Source organism: Leguminivora glycinivorella, chromosome 1, assembly GCF_023078275.1.
Source record: "Leguminivora glycinivorella isolate SPB_JAAS2020 chromosome 1, LegGlyc_1.1, whole genome shotgun sequence".
NCBI lineage: Eukaryota > Metazoa > Arthropoda > Insecta > Lepidoptera > Tortricidae > Leguminivora > Leguminivora glycinivorella.
Window position 1 is genome coordinate 27,156,482 of NC_062971.1, and position 17,390 is coordinate 27,173,871.

At 35.6% G+C, this 17,390-nt stretch overlaps 1 protein-coding gene across 1 annotated transcript in view; it reads right to left on the bottom strand.

Moving 5' to 3' along the window:
• LOC125242287 overlaps positions 1-17,390 on the bottom strand; it is a 108,299-nt gene that overhangs the window by 90,105 nt on the left and 804 nt on the right. Inside the window, exon 2 of the mRNA XM_048151055.1 lies at positions 4,833-5,020. Coding sequence (XP_048007012.1) covers positions 4,833-4,890 — 58 coding nt within the window. The 5' untranslated portion in view covers positions 4,891-5,020. The remainder of the gene's footprint in view (positions 1-4,832; positions 5,021-17,390) is intronic.

A 17,390-nucleotide genomic window follows, 5' to 3' on the forward strand; every position in this document is an offset into this window, starting at 1 on the left:
ATTAATATTTTCGGAAATAATCGCTCCTAAAGGAAAAAAAAGTGCGTCCCCCCTCTAACTTTTGAACCATATGTTTAAAAAATATGAAAAAAATCACAAAAGTAGAACTTTATAAAGCCTTTCTAGGAAAATTGTTTTGAACTTGATAGAATCAGTAGTTTTTGAGAAAAATACGGAAAACTACGGAACCCTACACTGAGCGTGGCCCGACACGCTCTTGGCCGGTTTTTTATATATGTATATGGCGGTCAAAATGGTGTTTCCAAAGAACAAAGGTATAGGTATAGGTCTATGTTGGCAGGTTCAATACTTTTCAGCGAGATATAGAGGGATTTTAAATACATCAACCTAAAACAATTTTTCATGAACTAATTTCATTAACTGATACCTACTTTTGTTCCTCTACTAGTTTTTGTCGGCAATAAGTGTTGTGTTATTAAAATTTGGTGTACAAGTACTTAGTGTAATTACAACGCACGGTGTACGGTATAAATATTTTTTTATTTCTTTCCAATCGAAGGCCATTAAAATACACTTAGGCGATATCAATTTTATTTACGTCTGTTGCTATCTATCGACAAAAAAAAGTAAACGGGCTGGCAAGCATGGTCGCGCGATATGGCCTATCGCGTTGGTCCGTCTCTGTCGCAGTTATAGAAAGTGCGAATCGCGATCGGCCTTGTCCCCCAAGTTTACTTAAAAAATCAATGTAAAAAATATTGTATTTCAACACTTGCGATTTATTTATAATCTTAGCCTACAAGATTAAGCCACGATCCTTGAGTGGGTTTTAGTGTATAGTATTTTTTAACCGCCGACGCAAAAATGACGGGGTGTTATACGTTTGACGTGTCTGTCTGTCTGTCTGTTTGTATGTCTGTCTGTCTCTGTGTGTGTCTGTCTGTGGCATCGTAGCTCCCGAACGGATGAACCGATTTAGATTTAGTTTCTTTTTGTGTGAAAGCTGAGTTAGTCAGGAGTGTTCTTAGCCATGTTTCATGAAAATAGGTCGACTATGTCGCGGTCGGGGGTTTTTTCAAGATTTTTATTTTGTGGTTAGGTTATTATATATGTTATGGACCAAGTGATTAATAAGGGCATTATGAGTAATGCCTAGCTGATTTGGGCAGAGTGATAAATCGTTGTCTAGACGCCATTTTTTATTACATTGCCCGGTCATTATGATACTGCTACGTAATCGTTGGGCAATTTGATAATAATTTAACAAGTTTGTCTGAACGCCATTTTTTATCACATTGCCCGGGCATTATGATACTGCTACGTGATTGTTGGGCAATTTGATAATAAGTTTAACAAGTTTGCATAAACGCCATTTTTTATCACATTGCCCGGGCATTATGATACTGCTACGTGATTGTTGGGCAATTTGATAATAAGTTTAACAAGTTAGCATAAACACCATTTTTATCACATTGCCCGGGCAATTTGATAATAAGTTTAATAAGTGTACTGGGTATTTGCTAACAAATAATGGAATGTAAATTGTACTTCTTGAATAAGAATACCTTTGTTGAGTAACCTTGAACTATTATGAAGGTCTTTCGATTTTTTATACAAATTACCTATTTGCTTGACGCCCTCATCGTTGTAATTGAAGTAGACTAAATTTAAAGTACAAGAGGGTCTTTCCGACACTGACCTTAATAAAAATCAATACTTACAAATTATTTTAAGAAATTCGGGCAAAATTCAGCTATTCGATATGTTATTATCACTTTGCCCAACAGAGGATGGGCATTATGTATAATGCCCGGGCAATTTAATTATTTGAATAGTACTCGACAAAAATCAAAAAGGTAATCACGGTCTATATCCCGGTCAATATAAGTCTAATGAAAATAACCGTGAATCATTCAAAACTCTTATTTGAATAGTTATTATCAAACTGTCCACTCACAATGGGCATTATTCATAATGCCCGGGCATTATGTATAGTGCCCGATTTATCACTTGGTCCATAACATATATACTAGAATACTTAGTTCTTTAAACAGCTACTCTGCTTCGCGTTTTTTCCACTCTCAATCTTGTTACTCATCGCCGGCATAGCAGAAGTGGCTTTTCTCTTAAATATTAACGCAACACTGCCGGGTAAATTACGCACTCCGAAGAAAGGGCTACAACAGTCATTTATCAAGCCGACACTGCTTTTAAAGCACACACGATATACTGAGCATTAACTTGAGACGCGCATACTATGTTCTATATTACACAGTTTAGAAAACGGTAGTCTACGGAGTACAACATGATAAAGAGGAAGCACGTATACATATTTAGACGTAAGTTAATTAATGTCTTTGATATTATACACGTTAAACTTTCGTGAGACATATTCAAATAATTAATGAATCGACGATTGTACTGACGTTATTATATCGCTATTGCTGCGACATATTTCGGGCCGATTCGGAAGTCCCTCTTCAGGGTGGCTAGCCGAATGGCACAATCGCTCACGAAACGCTCACGAAACGAAGCGCTAGTAGATATCTATCTCTATCGCGCTTGCGTATTGGCGCGACAGAGCCAGCGGCGTATCGCTTTCGTTTGGCGTCGGAGAAATGCCATTCGGCTACGGGGCCTGGCATATATTAGGAGTTCACGCGGCGGCTAAACTCCACTGACTGGACGCGCCGCTCGCCGCTCTCCCCGCTGCGCGCGCGCTGATGGGACGGGGACGGGGGCGCATAGCAGTCTGCAGCAGAGCTGTAGTTGTCGTGTAGAGTTCTGGTAGCGCGGCTATTTGTCTTTGATGTTCTTAAATCTATACATCTATCCTGAACCTTATAAATTAGGTAATAAAGTTTTTTAAACACCGAATTTTCCAAACTTGGATACGAGTATGATTGTTTTTGTTTCAGTAATTATCGGATGCAAATACCTTTTTTGGGTCACGGAAATAAAATAAATAAGTAATTATTACCCGCCTCGGATCAATGATCGGAGCCGATGCCAATACATACTTATTAGGGCTACACGGAAAAACGTAAGACATACATAATATGTGTCCATTTTCGAAAAAAGTACATTACGATACCAGTGCGGAAAAGGGAAATTCGAAACGAGTGGCGATAAATAATTGTTTTAAATCGATGCGAGTTACGAATTTCGTCTTCGTACATGTATCATACGACGTTCTTCAGTATGGCCCTTTGAAGCTTCGATCCGACAAGAAATATACTAAGTACTTCTCGCAATACTGCGATAAAAAAGCACCATCTGTACTGAAAAATATATTTAAATCTCAAAATGTAGAGTGTCAAAGAATTTATTAGAGATATTTTTTATAAAAATATGACTATTTTTCACTAAGTAGCTAAGTATAATAAAAGTAATAGTAAAGCAACATACGTACACTGTACCTCTAAACAAGAATTCAAAATATGTATACTATTTAAAATATTTACTGACCTCCTCGTTTGGCCACTGTGGACTGTTGTTAACATTTTGGTCTCGTGGTTTAGCCCCACAACGACAATAACTTAAACAGCAATTAAGCTGAATTGTACTTTGTCAAAGTTGAGAGAGTCACGTTTTTGTAAGAGATAATGAATGTTAACACTCTGAAACCGTGTCTAGTTAGGGTACTACAGACCGCAAATTTCATCACTTATGCAAATTACATGTCGCAAATGTTACTAACTGGTTTAAACACCTAGTATAGCATTAGCAAGGACGATATAATACGGAACAAACAAAGCCCATACAAAAAAGCGTACCCCTGAAATGTATGGGCCTTTTAGGCTTAAAACTAGATGGCGCTGTTTCGCAGCCTGGACTCACATTTTCCCCAAATATTTTTAAGTGTTTTTATTTTTTATAAGAACAAATGACATGCTTCTTTATTTTAATTATCATGATATCACGTCAATACACATTTTGAAAAAAATAAATTTGTAGGCATCATCAGTGTAGTTATGATAGTATTTAATAGGTGGCGCTAAAAAATTGAGGATCGATTCTTAGTATGAAGTTTGTAAATTCTATATAAATCATCCTGGTATTAGCTATTCATAGTTATTTTGTAAAAATACCGTATAAGTAAAACGACGCATAATAATTTACCTAATTGTCGATATTCATTTAAGACCGGTTTTGACAAAAAATTGCCTCCCCTGTAAAATTTCTAAAATGGCACTTAAAGTGTTATGCCTCTCAGGTACGGAATTAAGGTTCGTTGGCGAAAATTGACTGGTAGAGAATGGCTCTGGCATGAAGTTTTGTACTAAGTTTTATAGATTTATCTTGTGCAATAAATTTTCAATAAATAATCATTAAGACGGAAGTTTTTAGAAGAAATTTCTTACATCGTGCATAGCTCAACCGGTAATGCTCTCAACGCTCGCGAGTAATGTTTTTCTTGGAAATCATTTGTTGAGAAAAGCACAGCAGTGAATAAATTCAATTGCTGTACTGTGCAATGTAACATTTGAAATGGTTTTAGTACAATTCGAGCAGAATGTTAAGGTGATGCGGGACGATTTCTACTAATCGAAATATTTTTCCATTTAGGTAATTGAAATTACCCTCAATTAAAAATGTTCCTATGATACTTATATTATTTTATAGATAACTATAAACAATGGTAATTAATTCCTAATCCAAATATGTGACTTTTATCTATAATTAATGAAGTCACTAATGTTAATTACACAATCCGACTGAGAAATGACGAAATAATTACCTAGGGCACTTAAAACTAAACTGTGGTTTTAATCCGAGAATAAGTACAACATTTATAAAAGAAGATTTCCCTTTAGGTTGATGTCAAATTAGTTTGATAAACAAATGAATTAAAGTTCAATTTGACTTACCTAACATAACTATCATGTGCAGAAATAGGGGTATCTTCCAAAACCGATGCGTCTTCATTTTGGCGCCCACGAATCAGTCGCGGGATCATCAGACACTCTGTCACTTGCACACTCTCACTTCACACACGCACAACATCGAATATGATCACTATTATGCTGAAGTAACACATGCTGGACCGTTTCCGGATCTGAAAAAAAAAACACATTCGCTTTAAATTGGTAAATGAGTGAGGAGCATGATGTAATGTAATGTAACGTTATACACGATCAGGGTATCTAGCCAAATGTACAATCGTTGACGCTCCGTGGTTTACGATACGAAACTCGCTCTGTCGTGCCGACACGTAAGAGCGATAGAGAGAAAAAACCGCGAACGACTTTACGCCTGGATAAAAGGCCAGTGGCATCATTTAGCTTGCTTGTAGTTCTATGCTGGAAGGGTAAATTTAACTAAAAAAAACTATGTTTGCTTCAATATTCAATGTCGCTAATTCGAAACTACCAATTACTCTATGATATGAAGCAAGCACGCGAGCGTAAATAAACTAATATTCCACATCAGTCAAAAATGTAAAAAGAAAACCAGAGATAAAATGAATTCTTACCATGAATTAAATAAATGAAGTTCAAAGATTCAAATTAGGTAAAGGAAATTTACTTTGACACAAAAATGCCTCGGGTGCAAACCGCGCCGCCAGAAACCACCGTGGATATTCTTTTACAACGGTTGTTTTTTTATCTTTCGCGAAAATTGAAAAAGAAACATAGGTTTTATACATTATTTCATAGAGTTACGAAATATTATTTTCAGTACAGACGGTGTCTTTTTTACGCACTAGTGCGAGAAGTGGTTCATTATATGCCAGGTCGAAACTCCGGAGGGCCATCTGTACTGAAAAACGTCGTACGATACACGTGCGAAAAGGAAATTCGTAACTAGTGTCGATTTAAAAAACGACCGAACTCGTCTCGAACTTCCTTTTTTACGCACTTGTATCGTAATGTACTATTACTTTGTATGTCCAAACTTGGTTGACATAAAAACCTGTAAGTATTTTCTCATGAGACTGAAACCGTCCAGTGGTGCTTTCACCTCATTAGTAGAATTTTGATTTATTCCATTTCTGTTAATCATATTGCATTTTACGGCTAAACTTTATCGTAGGAATAAAAAAATAACTTGGTTCTTTCGTGAAAACGATATGGGGCAAATATTTGACGTGGAACAGTTTTCGCATATTATCTTGTTGAAAATTAGTCTTGATTGAAAATTCCCGGCTAAAACCACTTCGCGTGAACTATTTTTAATTAACTAATGAAAATGCATTTTTCCTGAGGCGGTTCGGAAATCTAGGGTTAATTTTGCGAAAAAGCGTTTACACTATTCACTAAGTACCTACACGAATGGTGCTGCACTCAGTTTATGGGAATTTATACGTAACATTTTATAGAAGCAAATTACTTTCAACGGCGGATATGCCCATAAGATTATTTATTTTCAGTTCACATGGTGCTCTTTACCGCACTAGTGCGTGAAGTGGTAATTTAGCCACTCCTTTACGCACATCGCACATATAACTACAAATACTTATACAATTATTTATGGTTACGTAACGTAATATACCAATATTGTTTGTTAATACCAGTAATCAAGCCGTTGACTTTATTGCATTATGAGAAAAGTTTACTTTGTGTAATTAGGTCTGAAGAAGCCAGCCGAAGACACAAACAGGTCCATTCCAACTTACATAGGTATCATTAGATTCTCTTAAGGATTTCATTCTGATATCGTGTATTTTACCCTTGCTTGCCTGTAGCAGTACTGGCACAAACGAGGTGCACTGTGCCCGTATGGTGTCATCCGGATATCGTTCTGATGTCGGTGTACGTTTGAATCGGCCTGAAAGTTTCTGATAGAAAGATAACAGTAGAAGTTTAATTGGGTATTAAAAAATCAAAGCCGTGTATTTTTATTGTTTATACTAATTACGCCAGTTCACTGTGTTGTTGCTTAGGTACTGGTTATTTACCTAAGAATAAGTAGTGGGCGGTTTCTTATAAAATGCGTATGTAGTATAAAACAGTTTTATTGGAGAAAAAAAAAATACTAATTACTGTCGTATGAATTTAATTTGTAAATAATTTAAACTAAATTGTCGACTCATTAATGTAATTGCGTGCGTGGGTAAACAGCGCTGCATTACCATTGCACCTAACCGTAGGCGTGATTAGTTTAATTCGAAAACTTATTCGGTTTTTATAGGTACAGGGTACGTAGCCGAATGGCACAAATGCTTACGAAACGAAACGCTCGTAGATATCTATCTCTATCGCTCTTGCGTATTGGCGCGACAGAGCGATTACCTTTCGCGGCGGCGGCGTTTTCGGCTACGGCCATTAGATCGATGGCTACGGCACCTGGCCCCGCAGCCGAATGGCATTTCTACGACGCGAAACAAAAACAAAACGCCGCGAAATCAAATACATATACATGAGCAGTTGAAACATAACTATTTTATTGTAACTGCTTACAAATTACGAAATAATAGATTGTTAGTAGATTTTGTCACAATTGTCACAAGTGTCACCAGGGAACAAATTAACATATGCACGGCGAAGGCGAATATTGAATCCTAAATAGTTGAACGCTGAGCATACCGAGGGATTTGAAAATAGAAACCTGAGCGTGGTGTGAGCGATTTAATTAAGTGTTAATTTAAATACTAAACAATAATGTTTAATAAAAACAAAAATAAACGAACACTAAAGTTATCAAACCGATAAAGTTAGTTTGTCCCTTTCTATACAATAAGTCGGAAAGGGACAAACGAACTTTCTCGGCTTTATAACTTTAGAGTACGTTATGAATAAGCGTTAATATTTTATAATGACAACAAACAGCCTTTGAACAGAAAAATGCCAGTTTATTGCCTCATAGCAGGGGTGGTTCTCTTTTCGAATAGGTGATGTTAAAAGATCATTTTCCGTGCATATGATGATTATATTGACTGTTACTAGTTTGAGTTTTGAATGATTCACGGTTATTTTCATTAGACTTATATTGACCGGGATATAGACCGTGATTACCTTTTTGATTTTTGTCGAGCTCCCGATATTTCGACGCAGTTGCATGCATCATGATTACGGAGTATCATGAGTTTTCCGTGATCATGATGCATGCAACTGCGTCGAAATATCGGGAGCTCGACAAAAATCAAAAAGGTAATCACGGTCTATATCCCGGTCAATATAAGTCTAATGTTACTAGTTTTAAATATAGTTTATATCAACCAGTCTTATTTACATTAAATGATCGACGGTGTAGATTCGTGACCTTCCCGGAAATATTGTTGTGTAAGGTACCGAGCTACCAAGTAAAGGAACGTGTATATTTGACACCTGTCATGATCGTGAGAGGGTCGGTGTGTGTGGCATCCGGTCTGCAGCTTTTCTTTATTCATAAAGAGAAATTCGCTCCTGTCATCTATATTTCCTGACAAATATGATTTAGGTCTCTTTAGAGCAGGCATGAGATTTTTACTAATATAACACAGCCTTCGTATCGGACCCTCCATGTAACCAGACAGTTAAAAAATATATAAATAACTAGTTTTTTCCCGCGGCTTCGCTCGCGTTAGAAAGAGAAAAAGTAGCCTATGTCACTCTCCATCCCTTCAACTATCTCCACTTAAAAAATCACGTCAATTCGTCGCTCCGTTTTGCCGTGAAAGACACACACACTTTCCCATTTATAATATTAGTATGGATTATAGGTACGTAGGTGTTTTTCAGTAATGCTCTGACATCGCATGGGCAAATTAAAATTTCATTTTAAGTCTATATCCGTGATATACCTGCTATTTTACATATCATATCACTGATATCACCATTATGTAATTCCAAAATTTTGGTGTATAAATAATGAATATATTAACGGACGGGCCAGTACGTGACGCTTATCGCATCGATGAGTCCCTCTCGCACTTACACAAAGTGCGAAAACGTTGCACCGCCGGGACGCGATAAGCCATATCACGCTACCGTGCTTGCCGACCAGCGTAGTTTAATTTTTTTTAGCCTATAATTGTGTCCCACTGCTGGGCCCTTTGCCCTCCCCTTTCTTCCGACACCCATCACGATTTGCCGCCTGCTCTGGCCAGTCGCTGCAAAATGCGTCGAGGTCATCCCGCCATCTTTTCTTTGGCCTACCTCTGCCCAGGGTAATCGGTTAATTTTAATAAACAATTAAATTAAGATCATGATCTTGGGGATCGAGTCGACTTTTGACAGTTAAAAATCCGATCCTCGGTATCCGATATGTAACAGAATCGCAAGTTTCACGTTTATTAAAATTATAATAAGCCTATTAATTACAAGTTTTAATTCGATCATAATATAAAACGAAAATTAAAAAGAAAAACATATATTAGGTACTACGAAGTACTTATACTGTTTACATCAGTAGCTTGGTATTATGGTTGTCGCTGTGTCGCTATACTGTGGATTGCCAATGTCAAATTTTGACAGGTGATCTATTTGGTATTTATTCGGTAACTTACGATTGTATCCACGTCAACGGGAATCAAATGAAACGCGTTTTGGCAAGTCGAGTAAACCCTCTGGTTATTATTTTTTCTATTTTAATATACGTCAGAGATGTGTATGATGAAATGTCACTTTTGACATTGACATATATCCGATCTAATATCGTATCTGCCGCTAATTTTTGGCGTTAACCACGCACTATTAAATCCATGATTTTGACTCATGGAGACCATATACATCTCTAAGGAGAATTAGATTAAGTACATTTTATTTTTAGTTGTGACATTTAGAGTCATTTGCATCTCTAAAGTAATTTTAGACTTTTTTTATTTGTACTTTTTATATTAAAATTTAGTGTAGTTCTTGGTTGTAATTCGACATTTAGAGACCTTCTACATCTCTAATTAAGTGTATAGAGTTAACTTTAGTTAGAACTTAGAATTACTATATAATAGTATCAATTGTAATTTCAACTCAATTTTAAATATTTTTTAAATACCTATGTACATTGTGACGTGTAAAAGTGCCCCTGTGGCCTATTTGATGAATAAATTATTTTGATTTTGATTTTTTTGATTTTATTTTAAACGGTATTAAGTTGTTTGTCATCCTTAGTGTATGTCACATGTGTTTGAGACTTATTCTTGAAATGAAATAATGTAAAATATGCAATAAAAATTGAAGTTTTGCAAGGAATATAAATATAAATGTAGCGCATCTGCTTTGTAGTTATTTAAAAATTATAAAAAAAATATCTGATTCATATCGATTGACATAATTATGTCAATGAATCATTAGCATTGACGAATTTTTGCTCTCAACGACCTGGGGTATGGTTATGAAAAATTATATAAATATCATCGATATTTTTTGTGTTATTACTTTAAATGAATTTAAAACAAGCTTCTGCGCATCTTTAAATTAACATGACAGTGATTTCCTCAATATTTTTATCGTTAGAAAGTAATGAGATTCAGCAAGGTTTTATAGATCAAGATATGGAAATGAAATATTGTTAATAAATAGACAGCAAATTATTCAGATCAAACCGTAACACGACTGAAAATATAAACAACTTGCAAATGTATTAATAAATTAAAACGAGACTTAATCGCGTAAAACTTACGTTTTTATTTAACCTGACGTTTCGGACATGACATTACGTCCGTGGTTACGGGTAGACTGGTTGGGAGTTGTATCAACATCTTCTAGCTGTACGAGTTTTTCGAACTACCCGCACTTGATTGTCATCAGTCACAAAAAAGTCTTGACCATGACTTATGAGTTCATGAACTACGAGTATGTCACAATGTGTCAAAGCAATTTAGCAATTTACTGGTGCAATTATAGAGCTATGCTAATGTTATTGTAATCCACTGGCCCCAACACGTACCCGAATATTTAAATATGATGACATGCAACAATTTCACCATATTTACGAAACTGTTGCGGTCCGTTGAGCTTCACATATACCCTTGTCCGGTATGGGACCCTGTCGTGTTCGGTTTGTGTGCCTAGCTCACTCATTCAAACAAGGTGTAATTTTTATATACGGCAATATTTAAGGTGATCATATGCTTTAATTTTGCTCAAAATACATACATACAATCACGCCTGTGTCCCATGAAGGGGTAGACAGAGCACATGAAACTACTCAAGTTTCAGTGCCACTTTTGGCAAATAAGGGGTTGAAAGAAAACGAAACTGTGACACTGCAGTGACAGGTTGCCAGCCTCTCACCTCCGCCACAATTTAACCCATATCTCACAGTCGCCTTCTACGACACCCACGGGAAGAAAGGGGGTGGTGAAATTCTCAACCCGTCACCACACGGGCAAAATACCCAAAAAATTGCCCACAATATTCTTTTATTTCCATAAATTAAAATAATCGTATCGTAAAATAGAAAAGTACAATTTTCTTCCCTATTAACAGGAAATAAAAAAGTCAAATCGATACTTCCCAGTGATGAAGAAAAAAACCGAAAATCGATGTTATTTATAGAACAATAAAATGTTTTAGAAAAGTATTTGAACTAATTAAAATTGTTAATAGGACTTAATAGGTTTCAAGGATGGTGTCTACTGGACCAGAGGCCCATTTCTCGAAGTTAAAAGTTAGCGGTAGTCAATGTCTAATATGACAAGTTGGAAAGAGACTTCCGCTTGTAACTTGTAACTTTCAGTTTTGAGAAATGGGCCCCTGGTACCATGGAAACTTGACGCGATTAATTCCCGTGTGTAATTTTAATCCTGTCTAAAATTCGTGAACTAATCAGTATTTGACCTAAAACTTTAAATGGTTAAAACTATTAAAAACGAATTTAAGTTTTGCTTACAATCAAATAATATAACGATGGAAATTGAGTTTACTAAAAAGTGGCTAAAACGCTTGTTGATGTTGCAAATTGAGTATTTTTACGGTAATAAAATTTACATTTCATAAGGTTCCTCGGATCATTTCATTTTGTGAAATTAGCTTTATTCTCAACCTAGGTCACTTAGGGAACAGACGGCGAGGTCAAGGTTATTGGGTTTGCTTTCGTCTGTTAAATAATCAAATAGAAAAAATCTAGCTTTAATATACATCTACCCCCTTATTCATAAACGTATTCTAAAGTTATCAAGCCGTTGATTAAAGTTAGTTTGTCCTTTTCTATCACCTCAATACGTCGGAAAGGGACAAACGAACTTTATCGGCTTGATAACTTTAGAGTACGTTTATGAATAAGGGGGTTAATGATTAAAAAAAGTATTTGAACTACGTATACTGACGATACATATGTATACGCTTCGAATACATAACTCATCTTGTTAACTTGGTTGGAAGGGAAGAGCATCTGAAACTCATGAATATTCATTTCCAAAATTAGATCTGGCAACTTCGAATATCTTAATTTACAATAATTTTATGCATTATTTGTACAATGTACTTACATATATGAGAGATCAAAAAATGCGAGTGGAAATTAGTAGTCACGACATTGAATACCAAACATGATATTCTGATAAGTATTATAGAGATATAAAATATCGAACAGGCGTATTTACACCAAAAGATACATTTAACCCAGTTGACCTTCTGAATAAATATTTTTAAAGCGTATGCTTGAGCGTGCTATTATTTTAAGAGAAGTTTAACGATAATTTAATAGCTAAAAGGCTTTTTATCTGGAAACATTATAAACAGAAGCGTAACAAGTTTAACTTGACATTTTATAGCCGAGCGTGGGCCAAAGTAGGTCGTTATCAAGCTCCTTACTTGTTGCTCTGCGCCATTCTTTATCCTTCTGATACGATTCCTTATAAAAATGTCGTTTCTTTACTCCCTCGCCGTATATTTACATGTAAATATGAAGGGTGTGATAAAGGTGGAGACGTGTTGGGGAATGATATATAAATTTATGGCAAAGAAACTAAAAGTAGACAGAGATTTGCGTGAAATATTATCATATTTCGAGGTTGCCAATCGTATAATAGAGATATATTTTCATGACACCAACTGGTGAATGCGCTCTGATATTTCAAAAACGAATGGCAAAGTTGCATTTTATCCAAAAGAGTGCTAAGTAATTTTATACAATTTTTAACTTGATGCCCAGATCTGGCTGTTAGAATTTACGTTTAAATGATGATTTTGAATCATAAATATTTCTGAATATTGGTGAATTTGATTTATTTTGATATTTTAGAATTAATCATTTACTCGTGTTGGTCTGGTGAAAAATTGTGTGTTTCATTCGGTGGCGAAATTTGTTTACACTACGTGCCTTCAAACCCTCACAATTTTTAAATTTTATTATAAGTATCATGCTCAGATTCCGAATTTTGAACCAATCGCTACGCTCCCGATTCAATATTATACAACAACTTTGCCTTTTGTTAAACAAATAATTATTACAGTTTCAGGCAAAGTTCGCGACATTGTGACCTTATTGTAGGCAGGTTTGAGTCTCGCTCGAATCAGCAATGGTTTTAAATTTATTTATTTATTTATTTATTTAAACTTTATTGCACAAATTATCAATAAAAAGTACAAATGGCGGACTTAACGCCTTGAGGCATTCTCTACCAGTCAACCATTGGGAAAAACAGAGATAGTTAGTTTGGTGCACAATATTATAGAGCCAGTATAAGATTGTAATGATTAAATACAAGTCGATACCTACTATTATAAAATAAACATACACAAATACAATAAACAAACCTACATATATATTAGTATAATACAAATAAATTTCCCTTTAATAAAAAATACTCAGTATTGCTTGCAGATACGGATGTACCTATTTGCTTCATAAAAACAACATTTTCTGGGAAACAACTTCACAAATAAAGGTGTTATTGAATAAATATTAATTTTTGGTACATCCGTTAATTTTACAATTTTAAAATTAATTTTGTAAAAAGTTCAGCTTATTGTGCAAAATGAATTCAATATCACTGGGCACAGGATCGAGTCACTAGGAGGACACTGGTGAAGAGTCAAGCGCGGGCACTCCCCTGACCACGTGACCCCAAACTTGAACTCCTGAGTACGAAACTGGATCCACCCTTGTGCAGAGTGTCCACAGTCATCACGTCCCTCAGCCATGAGGATACGACGAAAAAGGAAGCCTCAAGCCTCATCATCCTCCTTGCGTTATCCTGGTTCGATTTGACAACTAATCCCAAGTTTTGGCGTAGGCACTAGTTTTACAAAAGCGACTGCCATCTGACCTTCCAACCCGAAGGGTAACTAGGCCGTATTGGAATTAGTCTGGTTTCCTCACGATGTGTTCCTTCACCGAAAAGCGACTGGCAAATATCAAATCACATTTCGCACATAAGTTCCGAAAACTCATTGGTACGAGCCGGGGTTCTAACCCGCGACCTCCAGATCGAAAGTCGCACGCTCTTACCGCTATGCCATCAGCGCTTTTTTTACGAAAAAGAAGCCTAAGGGAAAAATTACATAATGTAATGTGAGTAACCGAAATCATCTTGTGCCAAATACCCAACGCTTTCACGGTACATGATAAAGCTGTTTCCACTTTAGCGTCGCCTCAATTTTCACCTCAAACTTAATTGAAACGGAAGCTAATGGAATTAATGGAATCATGTTTGATGATTCCATTAATTCTTTGAAGAAGGATTATTTAAAATACTGAACGACTGCCAACACGGATACCATGCTTATTTATGTAAACAAGTTTTAATATGTGTTGTAAGTACGAGTATATGAGTAATCACGAGTAGCATTTATTTAAAACAAAGAACAGTTTAGGCCTCGACAGTAGGTTAAAGTTATTTCTCCTAGTGATGAGCGTAATAAGCGTGAAAGAGATAGGCATTTTCCGTAACACCGTAATCATTTATTTTAATTTATTGAATAATAAAAAAAAATACACTTTTAAACACAAGACCCATCGTTGGCAAAAAGGTTTGTGTGCCGATGAGATGTTTAATAATATTACTTAACTATAAGTATTTAATACTAGTTAGGATTCTTAGTATGGCGTACGCCGTACATATGGCTTAAGTCGTTAGATTGTAACAAATGCGTTTTAATACATTTTTTAATATGTTTTTCTTTAAGATACTTTATGTGTCTTTATTTTCTAAGGATTAACCAAAACAAGAAAAGAATGTGTTCCATCAAGACATATTTAAACTAATCATTTCTATACACCATTTTTGTTCTGTCTGTCCGTCCGTCCGTCCGCCTGTCCGCCTGTCCGTCCGTCCGTCCGTCCGTCCGTCCATCCGGAATTGTTACACCGTCAAATCGGCATATTATTAATCTTATTTATTTATAGTTTCTAGATCTGTAATTGCGAATCGGCTCCTACGCGTTACGTAGGCGGTACGTGCTACGAACGCTACGGCGGCGTAGCGCTACGACAAGAATGATATTATGTCTTAAGTCATTTCGTCACTACTTTTAAAAAATCTCGTATCTCACGCTGCTCCTCAAAGTTAAAACGCAGTAAGTCTATATGCATTCCATACATACTTACTACAATTTTCTTTTCATTGACAGACGAAGATACAAGTTTTTTTTAAAGTAGTGACGATTTGTTGCCTGTGAGACTGACGGCCATATTCAAATATGTAATGCTACGGTATATGATTTTATGGCGACACAGCTGTATCAGCATTTACATTATCCGATTCGATATCGGATAAAGGACCGGTATCCTATACATATATTAAAGGCAACATCTTTTATTTAATTATCGTAATACAGTATGGTTAAATTAACACGGTTGCAAAACGCCAATTATAGATTCTCACCAATAGTAACATACTTGGAATTATTGGATTTTTACATTTTCCGATATCATCACATATAGAAAAAAAATCGCATCGGGTAATGCGAAAACGCTCTTAGGGTAATAAATGTCACGTTTGACTTTTACAGATAGATACAGCACCCCTATGATATCTTTATCATTATTCGAATACTTTTGACACTTTTAGATTATTACCCAAACCAATCCATATAATAACACGTATAAGCCTCATCTATTAGGTACTGTGGTTCTTTTTTATTATAGGTGACTGGGTAATCTTCCTGTATTCTACATATATTCTTCAACATTACGTATATAGGCGCCTAGGCGCTTATGTAAACCCATGTAAAGCATGTACATACGCTCAGTATAGGCGGATAACATTTGTAACACAATTATCCGTTCCAGAGTACCTAGCCGAATAGACAGTCGTTGACGCTGCATGTCGATCGAAACGCAGTCTTGCTCTGTCGCGCCACTACAGAAGAGCGATAGGGAGTGCTAGCTAGAAAACGCTTACGCAGCGTAAGAGATTGTGACGTTGGCTAGGTACCCAGGCCCGCGTGGGCAAAGGGGACGTATGTTTCAATTACTCGAGTCTCTAAACACTACTTATTTGGATTAACCTTCCACTAGATTTAGATTCAAGCTTTTATATTGTTAGATAGAATCAATTTATTTAAATTCTGGATGTAGATGTAGAGGAACGAGATAGGACTGTGTAAAAATATCTCACATTATTCTAGTAACAAATAGAAAAAATTAAAAACGGGCAACATTTTCGTGTCGTTCCGTTCAAACCATGCAATAAATGTAATAAGAATCGGGAGGACACTACGATTTTGCTACTTTTTATTTTCTATTCTTTTTATCAGGCTACATGTTGCCGGTAAAAATATTGCGAAGTAGTAGCAACATTGCCTGCTCTAAATTCGCCTTGATTACATAATTTAAAGATTATTTAATGGTAATTCCACTCTTGATTGTGGTTTACTCTGTGGCAAAATTAGTATAACCTATGTGCCATGAAACCCTCGAAACGCTCAAGATTCCACATCCTGAACCACTCGCTATGCTCGCGATTTAATATATTTTTATTTACTCGGATGTCGGGTGTCAATACTGGTACGTGTCACGTGTGGTTCAATAACAACTTTGTCTCCTTGTAAAATGAGTAACTGTTAATAGACATATGTCTCTTAGTAGGTAGGTAAGTACGTGACTTATTTAACGATTTTTCTAATGTCGGGCACCAAATATGAGTTTCCAGGATGTTACGTTTAGGTTGGAAATTTTAATGAATTGTAAGACTGTAACATTAATCTGATTTAATTTCACAAGAATAATCTTTGACTTTTATAGAATACACGGGCAGACATCAATCAGTCATCAATACTTTAAAGGTGAAAAAAAAAATGGTTTAACTTAAAACAAAAAACAACTCCCCTTAATCCGGAAGATTAACTATGTATATTTTTCGGCAATTCATATGTTTGGTAAGTTTTATCATAATGATAAAATGGAGTTTTTTAATCACTATATCCTTGCACAATTAAGTCTCAATTCGCTTTATTTTTATATATTATGGTACCTATTTAAATTTTCAAATGATAGTCTACGTACGTAAAAACAAATAACAATGTTCTCTAAGATAAAATTTTAAGGTTTTCTTTAGGTTCTTGCTCGACTGGTACTTAAAAACTTAATATGAATTAGGTGAATATTACTAGAGACTTTTA